Genomic DNA, 12,500 nt, shown 5'->3' on the forward strand with positions numbered 1-12,500 from the left:
GCCCTAACATGGACAGGAACCAGATCTCCTCTGGATCCCTCAAACCTGATCTCTCCAAACCCACGTTTAGAAAGTCACGTCAGACTGATGTCATGAAGTGGCGTATGTATGACACGCCAATTGGTATGCCATTATTGGCGTGTTATCAAGACGCATACTACCTTTTCAGCGTGTTTATCAGCCACGTTTGGCCTCCATTGACTTCCATTACCTTGTGATTGCGTGTGAATTGACGCCGTAGCGAGTAGTATGAAAGGGCGGAAAACCGTAGCTTTCTTCTCGCGATAACACGCCAAGTGGCGTGTATGTTTACGCCCGCTGTATACAGCGTAGACATACATGCAGATAGCTGAAAATTCATGCAGATAACACGCCACGTGGCTTAAGAAAGGTGGCGTGTATATTTACGTGGTCGTGATGTCATGTTGGTCCTGAGGTGAACCTGGAATACTTTTAGAAACCACGCGGGAGGGTTTAACAGCCGGGAGCTGCACCAATCAAAAGCTTTTACTGAGTTTATTATGAGTCGAGTATCTGTGGAGGAAATGATGTGTGTGTGATGTCAGGGGTGTTCAGCACTAAACTGGACTACAACAGTGAGGTCAATAAGGTTAATTAGTGTCTGTGTGTGTGTGTGACAGTGTGTGTGTGTGTGTGTGTGTGTGTGTGTGTGTGTGACAGTGTGTGTGTGTGTGTGTGTGTAATAAGAGTCTAATTGATGGCTTCCAGTGATTCAGCCCCTGAAATAACTAGCTTTCTCTTCTCGTCAATACTCTGCAGGCCATCACACACACACACACACACACACACACACACACACACACACAAACACACACACACACAGTCACACACACACCAACACCCACACACAAACAAACAAACACACATACATACATACACACACACACAGTCACACACACACCAACACCCACACACAAACAAACAAACACACATACATACATACACACACACACACACACACACACAAACACACACACACACACACACACACACACACACACACACACACACATACACACACACACACACACAAACAAACACACATACATACATACATACACACACACACACCCACCCACATACACAATTGATGTCTGTCTTTTGGTCCTCAGGGAGTATTTCCAGCGTTCCCTCCTCCCTGGAAGACAGCTTGTTCTTTCTCAAGGCCCCTGGAATCTGCTACGGGTTATTAAAACAGGACTCAAGAATCTTCTCAAGGATTAAGGATGTTAAAGGACCCCTGCAGTCCCTCTAGAGAAGACTAGGAACTCAGCAGTAGGGCTGGGTTCCTAAACCACCTCTTCACTTCCTGCGTTGCCTTCTGGTGCTCTGAAACAGACGTTACAGCCAACAGAAACATCGCCACACAGCAGGTAACGTTAGCCTACCGTTAGCTAGTTAACGCTACACCTGGCAGCAGGTAACATTAGCCTACCGTTAGCTAGTTAACTCTACACCTGGCAGCAGGTAACGTTAGCCTACCGTTAGCTAGTTAACTCTACACCTGGCAGCAGGTAACGTTAGCCTACCGTTAGCTAGTTAACGCTACACCTGGCAGCAGGTAACGTTAGCCAACCGTTAGCTAGTTAACTCTACACCTGGCGGCAGGTAACGTTAGCCTACCGTTAGCTAGTTAACTCTATACCTGGTGGCAGGTAACGTTAGCCTACCGTTAGCTAGTTAACTCTACACCTGGCAGCAGGTAACGTTAGCCTACCGTTAGCTAGTTAACTCTACACCTGGCAGCAGGTAACGTTAGCCTACCGTTAGCTAGTTAACTCTACACCTGGCAGCAGGTAACGTTAGCCTACCGTTAGCTAGTTAACTCTACACCTGGCAGCAGGTAACGTTAGCCTACCGTTAGCTAGTTAACTCTACACCTGGCAGCAAGTAACGTTAGCCTACCGTTAGCTAGTTAACTCTACACCTGGCAGCAGGTAAGGGCCGAGGTTTTGTTACATTAGGGGGGGTCTGGGGGTCAACACGTTAACATGCTGACAGCTGATTGGTCTAATGTTCCAACAGTCTGCAGCTAAAGACACAGAGGAGATGTTTGTGTGTGTGTGTGTGTGTGTGTGTGTGTGTGTGTATATGTGTGTATGTGTGGCAAAAATGTAATTAGTAACGTATTCTGAATACTAATGTTAGCTAACGTTAGCTAAGATGTGAAACGGGGCGAGTCTTTCAGCGGCTCTGGAGCTAGTTAATCAGCACGTAGGAGAATGTAAAGTCACACGTCAGCTGTAAAACAGGAAGGTGAGCAGTAACACTACAGCAGACGACTACTGAAGGTTTCAGTCTGGATGACTGATGACCGGTCTGGCCAAAATAATCTGACTCCACTTAGATCACTATACCTTACACCCTCACATTTCTAGTGTTCCTTGACTGGTAGAGCAGAAATAATACCGTATTTTCTGGACTATAAGTCTCACTGTTTTTCATACTCTGGCTGGTCCTGCGACTTATAGTCAGGTGTGACTTATATATCAAAATATATATAATGTAACATGTTTTTATGTTATTTCATGCTGAAAACATTACCGTCTACAGCCGCGAGAGGCGCTCTAGGCTTGTGAGGACTATATGCTGCTCCTAAAGACAACTGAGAAAGAAAAGAAGCTGCAGGAGACTGCAGGTAGTAAAACACGCAGCCGGAAACGGTCATCGAGCAGCAGAAGGAGAGTTTGGAGTGAGAGAGAAACTTGTGAGGGACTGGAGAAAAGGTTAGTCTTACTGCAATGAAGAAAACAAAGAAAGCTAGTCGCGCTGAAATCCAGATGGCCAGAGCTGGAGGAAGGAGTCCACAGATGGGTGCTTGAACAACGTGCTGCTGGGAGAGGCTCGTCAACAGAGCTGTTACGTTACGTTAACGTAGAGGACACCTACCGTATTCAGCCCCTTGTTCTGGGGGCTGTTGGGTAGTTTAATAACTGTTAATGTGTTACGTTAACATAGAGGACACCTACCGTATTCAGCCCCTTGTTCTGGGGGCTGTTGGGTAGTTTAATAACTGGCCTTTCCAGATTAAATGTCTGTTCTTGGTCTTGGATTTTGTGCAATAAATGTCTAAATAAGTGCGATTTATAGTCCAGTGAGACTTATATATGTTTGTTTCCTCTTCATGACGCATTTTTTGACTGATGCGACTTATAGTCCAGAAAATACTGGAGCTTCAGTGAAGAATGATATTGCAGTTACATTAACCCAAACCCAGACGGATCAGATCCAACAGGACGAGTCTCTCTCCTAACAAACCGACAGAGGATCTGATCTCGCCCAGTTAGAAACCTCTTCATCCTTTTCTGTCCCATCTTCTGGTGGTCTGTCATCAGTTTGGATGCCGTCCAGATCCTCCCGGCTCCATGCCGTCCCAGCTACGAGCAGCACAATGTATGAAAATACAAACCTTGACTCTCACTCTCCCAGGCCGAAATAGACATTTGTTACTTTTGGGATATTTCACAGTTTTTTTTCGTTGTCACATCGGGGCTTCTTGGACAATGCATGGAGTTAATTTATTCAGAGAGGGAATAAACCCGTGAAACAGAGAAGTATCGTCATGTAATCCAGTGATTTCAACAATGTAACTGTAATCTAAACAGTCCGTTTTTTTGGGATTGTTTTGGGCTAAAATCCTTAATTATGCGTCACGTTTTCTTAAAAAATGCGATGGATATTTATGCAATGTTATGTGATGAAATTGCAGAAACTTCTGGTGTCATCGTGGCTTCATCGCGGGGTTCACAGCTTTTAGATGACGTTCACGTCACGTAAGAACGTCACTTCATAACGTTCCCATGTATGCAGACTTTGGCTGATTATCGTTGATATGAGATCACATGATCATGTTTTTGTGGAGGGACTGAATAAATACCAAGTATTTAAACTGTAACAGGTACAGGTGTTCAACACTGGCCCTGCTAACACCTCCGTTCTCAAAGGCAGCTGAGTCATGTTGAACATTTATTGATGATGAAATGACACAGACACAAACCTTAAAACATGTAATAAAGTCAGCTCCACACACACCACCTCTACGGATGACAGCTGATTACATCATCAACAGGTGACCTCAGGATGGGTCATCGGCCGGCTGACAGGCTCGGGACAGAAGACTGCTCGTTTCCTCATCTCACTTTCCTTCACGCACACACACACACACACACGCACGCACAGACACGCATGCATACACACACGTACACACACATGCACACACACCGCACGCACAGACACGCATGCATACACACACGTCACACAGACATGCACGCACACTTTCCTTCACGCACACACACACACACACACGCACGCACAGACACGCATGCATACACACACGTACACAGACATGCACGCACACTTTCCTTCACACACAGACACGCACGCACGCACACACACACGCATACATACACACGCACACACACATACACGCATGCATACACACACGTACACAGACATGCACGCACACTTTCCTTCACACGCACGCACGCACACACACATACACGCACGCACACTTTCCTTCACACACAGACACGCACGCACGCACACACACACGCATACATACACACGCACACACACATACACAGACACGCACGCACACTTTCCTTCACACACAGACACACACACACACTTTCCTTCATACACAGACACGCGCACACTTTCCTTCACACACAGACACACACACACACTTTCCTTCACACACAGACACACACACACACACACAGACACGCACACACACACACACACTTCACACACAGACAGACACGCACGCACACTTTACTACACACACACACACACACACACACACCCCGTGCCTGCCACAGTTTTATAACAATGTTCATTCCAGGATCTTCCAGCTCGTTACAGGACGTTCTAGACCTGAAACTCGTCCCCCCCCCAGCCCCCCTCCCCCTGCCCTTGTCTCTAAAACTGATCCAGGATCTCCATCCAGCCCAGTCAGCGTCCTCTCAGTCTGTCCTGGGACTGGGACCATTTAAAAAGAGAGAAATCAGGCTGATATGACCTTAAAAACACGTCGTCCTGAGAGAAACAGCTGATGTGATGAAGGTGATGAAGACCAACGCTGAGAAGTTAAAACCAGCTGATGTGATGAAGACCAACGCTGAGAAGATACCACCAGACTGTCTTTAAAATGGCCGCCGTGGTCGTCCTCAGCCCTCCAGCTGCCACTGCTGCGCCTGCGACGCATCGCATATCGCCATGGAGACGTAACCTTTGGGTCCGACGGGCTGGGCCATGGAGAGACACTGACCAACCGACACCTGGTAGAGACGGTTAGACGTCTGCAGGAGAGACAGACAGCCAATCAGAGAGCAGGATGGGACAGAGACAGCCAATCAGAGAGCAGGATGGGACTTCAAACTACACATCAATCACGTCACTTTAGGAAGTTGCTGAAGCAATAAAGTGTGTGTGTGTGTCTCTGTGTGTGTGTGTGTGTGTGTGTGTGTGTGTGTGTGTGTCTGTGTGTGTGTGTGTGTGTGTGTGTGTGTGTGTGTCTGTGTGTGTGTGTGTGTGTGTGTGTGTCTGTGTGTGTGTGTGTGTGTGTGTGTGTGTGTGTGTGTGTGTGTGTGTGTGTGTGTGTGTGTGTCTCTGTGTGTGTGTGTGTCTGTCTGTGTGTGTGTGTGTGTGTGTCTGTGTGTGTGTGTGTGTGTGTGTGTGTGTGTGTCTCTGTGTGTGTGTGTGTGTGTGTGTGTGTGTGTGTGTGTCTCTCACCCCTAGGCTCCACTGCTGCGACCCCCCCGAGCCGTGACACTTCATCAGTCTGGGGGGGTCGAAGGTCCTGACCTCTGACACGTCCAGACACAGCAGCCCTGCCAGGACCAGCTGACCCTCCTCATCATAGGCCCAGTCCTACACACACACACACACACACACACACACACACACACACACACACACAGACAGTCACTGTGAATGATATCATGAGAAGTCTGCTGCAGCTCCACCTGCTGTCAGACTACAGGAACACAACTGGATCCCACTAGACCACCTAGGAGGAGATAGTGAGCTGGGTTTACCTGTTCTGGGTCTCGGGGGTCGCATGGCCGCAGGACGACAACGCCTCCCTTCTGACTGGCTCGGCCCTGCGCCACCAGACAGCGCCCGGTTGCTAGGTTACGAAGCTGAAAGATGGCGGGACACGAGGGACACGTCTGTGAACGTCACCTTTCACACAATCAACAAACCACCTATGACAACCTAATAGAAGATTATTAACAACATGTAGGAAGGGTTGAACGAGACGCAGCCGGGGAATGACTGGAACGGCCCCTTCTACCTACATACACTGAACATTATGAACACAACACGTCTGTTTTTGCCCCCATTTTTCATGATCTGAACTCAAAGATCTAAGACTTTGTCTACGTACAGAAAAGGCTCATTTCTCTCAAATATTGTTCACAGATGTGGCCGGGTTGGCTCAGTGGGTAGACCAGGCGCACATGTACTGAGAGGTTTATGCCTCGACGCAGAGGTCCAGGGTTCGAGTCTGACCTGTGACTATTTCCTGCATGTCTCCCCCCCCTCCCCCTCTCCCCTTTCTCATCTAGCTGTCCTGTCAATTAAAGGTGGAAAAGCCCAAAAATAATCTTTAAAAAATACATATATTGTTCACAAATGTCTGAATCTGTGTTAGTGAGCACCTCACAGGTGTAGCATATCACAATGCTGATTAGACAGCAGGATTATTGCACAGGTGTGACTTAGGCTGGACACAATAAAACAAACACAAACTGAAAACATGTAACCTAATTAGTCCCACTTCCCCACCCTGCCCCATACGTAGGTCCTAAAACAAGTAACGGTACAGATCCATTTGTCCGACACGACTGAAGCGTGGTGTCGCGACGTCATACATCCATGGTTGATGCTCCACGCCCCTGACCGGCAGCTGATTGGACGAACGCGTCACGTGGGTCTGGCTGCTCCCCGACCATCATGGCGTCTCGTTCAGAATACGATCTCATATTGGACTAAGATAGTTCACCGTAACGTGTTTCTGGAAACATGTGAAGAGAGAAACAGGCCGTGCAGCTGCTGAATCTGTCTTCATCTCAGATCAACACAGGTCAGATTATCAGATGTTCCTCTACTTCTATTGGACAGTCGCGTCACGTTCAACAGATTCATTTGCATAAAGACGGGCATCGGCCAGCTTTTTGACGCGTAGCATTGTTTCAGATGCAGCGCCGCCTTCCCAGGATGCTTTGCGTACACGTTGAAGTTGCTTGACGTCACTCGTAGGAATAGAGCGGAGCGGAGCAACAGAAGCGTCCCACGGTCAGATGGATCTGCACCGTATCACTGACAGATTCAGACACATCTGTGAACAATATTTGAGAGAAATGAGCCTTTTCTGTACGTAGACAAAGTCTTAGATCTTTGAGTTCAGATCATGAAAAATGGGGGCAAAAACAGACGTGTTGTGTTCATAATGTTGTTCAGTATATATATATATATATATATATATATATATATATAGTGACATCACATTTAAAGGCAGTTTGTGAATAGGGGCTGTCTGTGTGTGTGTGTGTGTGTGTGTGTGTGTGTGTGTGTGTGTCTCTGTGTGTGTGTGTGTGTGTGTGTGTGTGTGTGTGTGTCTCTGTGTGTGTGTGTGTCTCTGTGTGTGTGTGTGTGTCTGTCTGTCTCTGTGTCTGTCTCTGTGTGTGTGTGTGTGTGTGTGTGTGTGTGTGTGTGTCTGTCTGTGTGTGTGTGTGTGTGTGTGTGTGTGTGTGTGTGTGTGTGTGTGTGTGTGTCTGTCTCTCTGTGTGTGTGTGTGTGTGTGTGTGTGTGTGTGTGTGTGTGTGTGTGCAGACTTCTCCCTTTAAGTCATTTTTAAGCCAACGTTGTCAGAAGATGTAATAGTTTCCTGAAATAAGAGATGTGTCCTGTATTGTGATGGACATTTTTTTTAACTAAAAAGACCATAAAGATGATAATGAAATGAAAGTTATGAAAAGATAAGTAACAAACTGGTTCAAAGAGAGACTGTAATGAATATGATGAATATTTTTAAGATATTCTGACTCTTACAGATGTTGTAAATGAGCTGAACGTGTAAGTTGGAGCGGTGTGTGTCTGTGTCTGTGCGTCTGTCTGTCTGTGTGTGTGTGTGTGTGTGTGTGTGTGTGTGTGTGTGTGTGTGTGTGTGTGTGTGTGTGTGTGTGTGTGTGTGTGTGTGTCTGTGTGTCTGTGTGTGTGTGTGTGTGTGTGTGTGTGTGTGTGTGTGTGTGTGTGTGAGTGAGTGTGAGTGTGGAAGATGACGGACACAGTAACGTGTGTTTGCAGAGCCCTGTAGTCCAGACAGAGAGACTACTGTTTGCTGACACACACACACACACACACACAGAGACAGACACACACACACAGAGACAGACACACACACAGACAGACAGACAGACAGACAGACAGACAGAGACACACACACACACACACACACACAGAGAGACACAGAGACACACACACACACTGTGCTGTGATGCGTACCCGTCCTCTCTGCAGGATTTTGGGTCGCCTTAGGCCCTTGTTGATGAACAGTGGCTGCGGCTTGTTGCCGTTGGCGACGGTCTGCATCTCGGGGTAGACGTTGTCCAGGTACCAGCCAAACGAGCGACACTGCAGCTGCTTCCTCAACGCCACGCGCTCGCTGATGTCGCCGTAACTGCGCTCACGTAGCTCCGGACGCAGGGACAGATACTGCTCCTGATTGGAGCACAGAGACACAGGAAGTGAGGTCAGAGGTCAGCATCACTCCTGTGTGTGTGTGTATAAGTGTGTCTGTGTGTGTGTGTGTGTGTGTGTGTGTACCTTGTACTCGTCCATCCAGACGTGCGCTAGCCGCAGGGAGTTGTGGGCCATGGTGTCCTGCCCCCCCGGCGAGCCGTAGGGACGCCTCTTCCTAAAGATGTGACCGACTCTGGAGCAGGGGATGATGAGCAGCTGACCCCCACACATCCAGATCTGACCCAGAAACAGAAAGGGAGAGAGAGACAGACAGGGAGACGGAGAGACAGGGAGACAGACAGAAAGACAGGGAGACAGAGAGAGACAGACAGAGAGAGTAAATAAATAGGAACATGTTGGTGTTATTTTGTCACTTATTGGGAGCAGTAGGCTAGATGGAGCCAGTTACCTCCAGGATCTGTGCTAAGCTAGGCTAGATGGAGCCAGTTACCTCCAGGATCTGTGCTAAGCTAGGCTAGATGGAGCCAGTTACCTCCAGGATCTGTGCTAAGCTAGGCTAGATGGAGCCGGTTACCTTCAGGATCAAAACCGAAAAATGAAGATATGGTAAATCTTAAAAGTGGTGATTCTGTCCTAAATATGCTAGGTTACATTTTAGGGAGAGTTACGCTTTAAACCCAATATAACAGGTGAAGCAGTGATCTGTTGGTAATTTAGGCTCTATCTCTGTTGGAGGTGTTGGTAATTTAGGCTCTATCTGAAGCTCTCTGACTGAGGAACACCTGCACTGGTTCTCACCCTGAAGGAGATCTCCAGGTTCTCCCCGCCCCAGATGTCCATGCCGGCGTCGTATTGGCCGAGCTCGTTGAAATACTTCCTGTTCATAGCGAACAGACCGCCTGCCATGGTGGGGGACCTGAGGGGGGGGCACAGGATCACTTTACAGCACAAAACCTGATGTTTAAACTTTAGTCAGCAGCATCAGATGAACTTCATCAACGCATGTTCCCAATGTAGAACACTGCTCATTATAGAAAAGTGGATTTTGTTGATTTCATAGACTGAAGCTGAATGTTTCAACCGTTTATAGACAGTACTTCTACCTGATGGGTCAGATGGCTACCTGATGGGTCAGATGGTCATCTGATGGGTCAGATGGTCATCTGATGGGTCAGATGACCATCTGATGGGTCAGACGGCTACCTGATGGGACAGATGGCTACCTGATGGGACAGATGGCTACCTGATGGGTCAGACGGCTACCTGATGGGTCAGACGGCTACCTGATGGGTCAGATGGTCATCTGATGGGTCAGATGGCTACCTGATGGGTCAGACGGCTACCTGATGGGTCAGATGGTTACCATGGTTACCCGATTGGTCAGATGGCTACCTGATGGGTCCGGTGGCTCCCTCGGGCCCGTTGATCTCAGCAGGGGGGACGGGGTCCCACTTGAAGTGCAGCCCCCAGTTGAAGCCCCCCCTGACGATGGGCGAGGGCGAGTAGGCCAGCGTGTCGGCCGAGATGATGTCGATGACGGGGCAGACCACGGTCCGCCGGCTCTTCTGGACCGGAGCCAGCAGAGGCTGCAGCCAATCACGATTCACCTCGCAGTGACTGTCCAGGAACACCAGCACCTCGCCTGGGACAGACAGATAGGCAGACAGACAAGTTAGAGACAGACAGACAGACAGGTTAGAGAGACAGACAGGGTCCTTGGTTACTTTGGTCATGACAACAATATATTGAATGTCTACAGATGAACGGTCAACGGAGTGTCGATGCTGTCTGACTCTGAGGACGGAGTCTTCAGCTCTCAGCTCGTCTAAACTCTGGAAGCCCTAGACGTAACCACAATACCAACTGTTCCACTGACTTCTGGTTATACCGTGAAACTTTGGGATTTAGGGAGTAGGGATGAGGAGTAAAAGGTTGGTCTTCATTCCAACCATCCTAAAATACTGGTATCAGTATCGGTAAGTAAGAGAGTCTATGTATCGATCTGAACGTACTTTAGCCCCGAAAAAAGTCAACTTTAAAAGGAACACGCCAACTTATTGGGACGTTGTCTTATTCCCCGTATCCCCCAGAGTTAGATGAGTCCAGACATACCCTTCTCATCTCCGTGCGTGTCATAACTCTGTCTGACGCACCCACTGCTAGCGTAGCTTAGCACAGATCCTGGAGGTAACCGGCTCAAGCTAGGCTAGATGGAGCCAGTTACCTCCAGGACCTGTGCTAAGCTAGGCTAGATGGAGCTGGTTACCTCCAGGATCTGTGCTAAGCTAGGCTAGATGGAGCCAGTTACCTCCAGGACCTGTGCTAAGCTAGGCTAGATGGAGCTGGTTACCTCCAGGATCTGTGCTAAGCTAGGCTAGATGGAGCCAGTTACCTCCAGGACCTGTGCTAAGCTAGGCTAGATGGAGCCAGTTACCTCCAGGACCTGTGCTAAGCTAGGCTAGATGGAGCCAGTTACCTCCAGGATCTGTGCTAAGCTAGGCTAGATGGAGCCAGTTACCTCCAGGATCTGTGCTAAGCTAGGCTAGCGGTGGGTGCGTCAGACAGAGTTAGGACATGTATGGACTTACCTAACTCTGGGCGATACGGGGAATAAGAGAAAGTCCCAATAAGTCGGCGTGTTCCTTTGAAGTCGTTTCATTGGATAAAATGGCCATTTGCTAACATTAACTCTTCTTCTCCATCCTGATTACATCCAGCTTCTACCATCAGCCAGACGGTCCAATAACCACTCTGAACAACATCATATAGACAGTGCACAGCTGTGTTTAATGAGCCTTGTCTAAGGAGAATAACGTTATCTTTCCATCCATCTCTCAAAACAGGCGCCTACACATCAGCAGCAGCTTTTAGAGAGAACTGATTTCCAGTTGGAAGTAGAGAACAAGGATTCAGAATAAGGATGGAGGGAACAAGATTATAGGGGTTCAGGATGGAGGGAACATGCTTATAGGGGTTCAGGATGGAGGGAACATGCTTATAGGGGTTCAGGATGGAGGGAACATGCTTATAGGGGTTCAGGATGGAGGGAACAAGATTATAGGGGTTCAGGATGGAGGGAACATGCTTATAGGGGTTCAGGATGGAGGGAACATGCTTATAGGGGTTCAGGATGTAGGACATACCAGTAGCATGTGAGGCTCCTATCATGCGTCCTCTGATGAGTCCTTCCCTCCTCTGGTTCCTCACCAGTTTGACTTTGGCCTGCAGCTCCTCCCTGACGTACCGATCCAAGTTGTCCTTCAGCTCCTCTGAACACACACACAAACAAACAATCACCTCATACACAATACGTGTTAGTAGATACGTTTACTGTTGGTTTGTCTCAACAGGAATAGTTTTATAGTGGACTATACAGAGAATGAACTGAAACACCTGTACAACATGGAGAACACACTATAGTGTAAAGGGACCTATTTCCAACACAGCTAGAGAACATTAATATAAAGGGAGAAATGAGCCCTTACCGAGCTCACTGTGGTCGTCCACCAGGATGATCTCGTGCAGCAGGTAGGCCGGCGTGCGGTCTAGCACGCTGTGGACCGTCCTCAGCAGGGCGGAGAACGCCTCGTTGAAGAAACAGATCACTACGCTGGCAGAAGGTAGAGCCGCAGGATACACCTTCACCTGACACCTGCAGAGAGACTCGGGCTCAGTTACATCGCTCTCATTCCCCCTGCTCTGGTGTTCCCCCCTCTCATTCCCCCTGCTCTGGTGTTCCCCCCTCTCATTCCCCCTGCTCTGGTGTTCCC

At 48.4% G+C, this 12,500-nt stretch overlaps 1 protein-coding gene across 2 annotated transcripts in view; it reads right to left on the minus strand.

Annotated features, from left to right (window-relative positions):
- Positions 1-4,781: 4,781 nt before the first annotated feature.
- Positions 4,782-12,500, minus strand: part of galnt11 (UDP-N-acetyl-alpha-D-galactosamine:polypeptide N-acetylgalactosaminyltransferase 11 (GalNAc-T11)) — a 12,408-nt gene continuing 4,689 nt past the window's right edge. For both annotated transcript variants that reach the window (XM_078244774.1, XM_078244773.1), the window contains exons 4-12: positions 12,216-12,382; positions 11,874-11,999; positions 10,123-10,372; positions 9,529-9,646; positions 8,854-9,006; positions 8,533-8,748; positions 6,060-6,164; positions 5,755-5,892; positions 4,782-5,321 (exon numbers count right to left, since the gene is read on the minus strand). In XM_078244774.1, the coding sequence (XP_078100900.1) occupies positions 5,190-5,321; positions 5,755-5,892; positions 6,060-6,164; positions 8,533-8,748; positions 8,854-9,006; positions 9,529-9,646; positions 10,123-10,372; positions 11,874-11,999; positions 12,216-12,382 (1,405 nt within the window). In that variant the 3' untranslated portion in view covers positions 4,782-5,189. The remainder of the gene's footprint in view (positions 5,322-5,754; positions 5,893-6,059; positions 6,165-8,532; positions 8,749-8,853; positions 9,007-9,528; positions 9,647-10,122; positions 10,373-11,873; positions 12,000-12,215; positions 12,383-12,500) is intronic.

This window comes from Sander vitreus, unplaced genomic scaffold (genome assembly GCF_031162955.1).
Source record: "Sander vitreus isolate 19-12246 unplaced genomic scaffold, sanVit1 ctg298_0, whole genome shotgun sequence".
In the NCBI taxonomy this organism is placed as follows: Eukaryota; Metazoa; Chordata; class Actinopteri; order Perciformes; family Percidae; genus Sander; species Sander vitreus.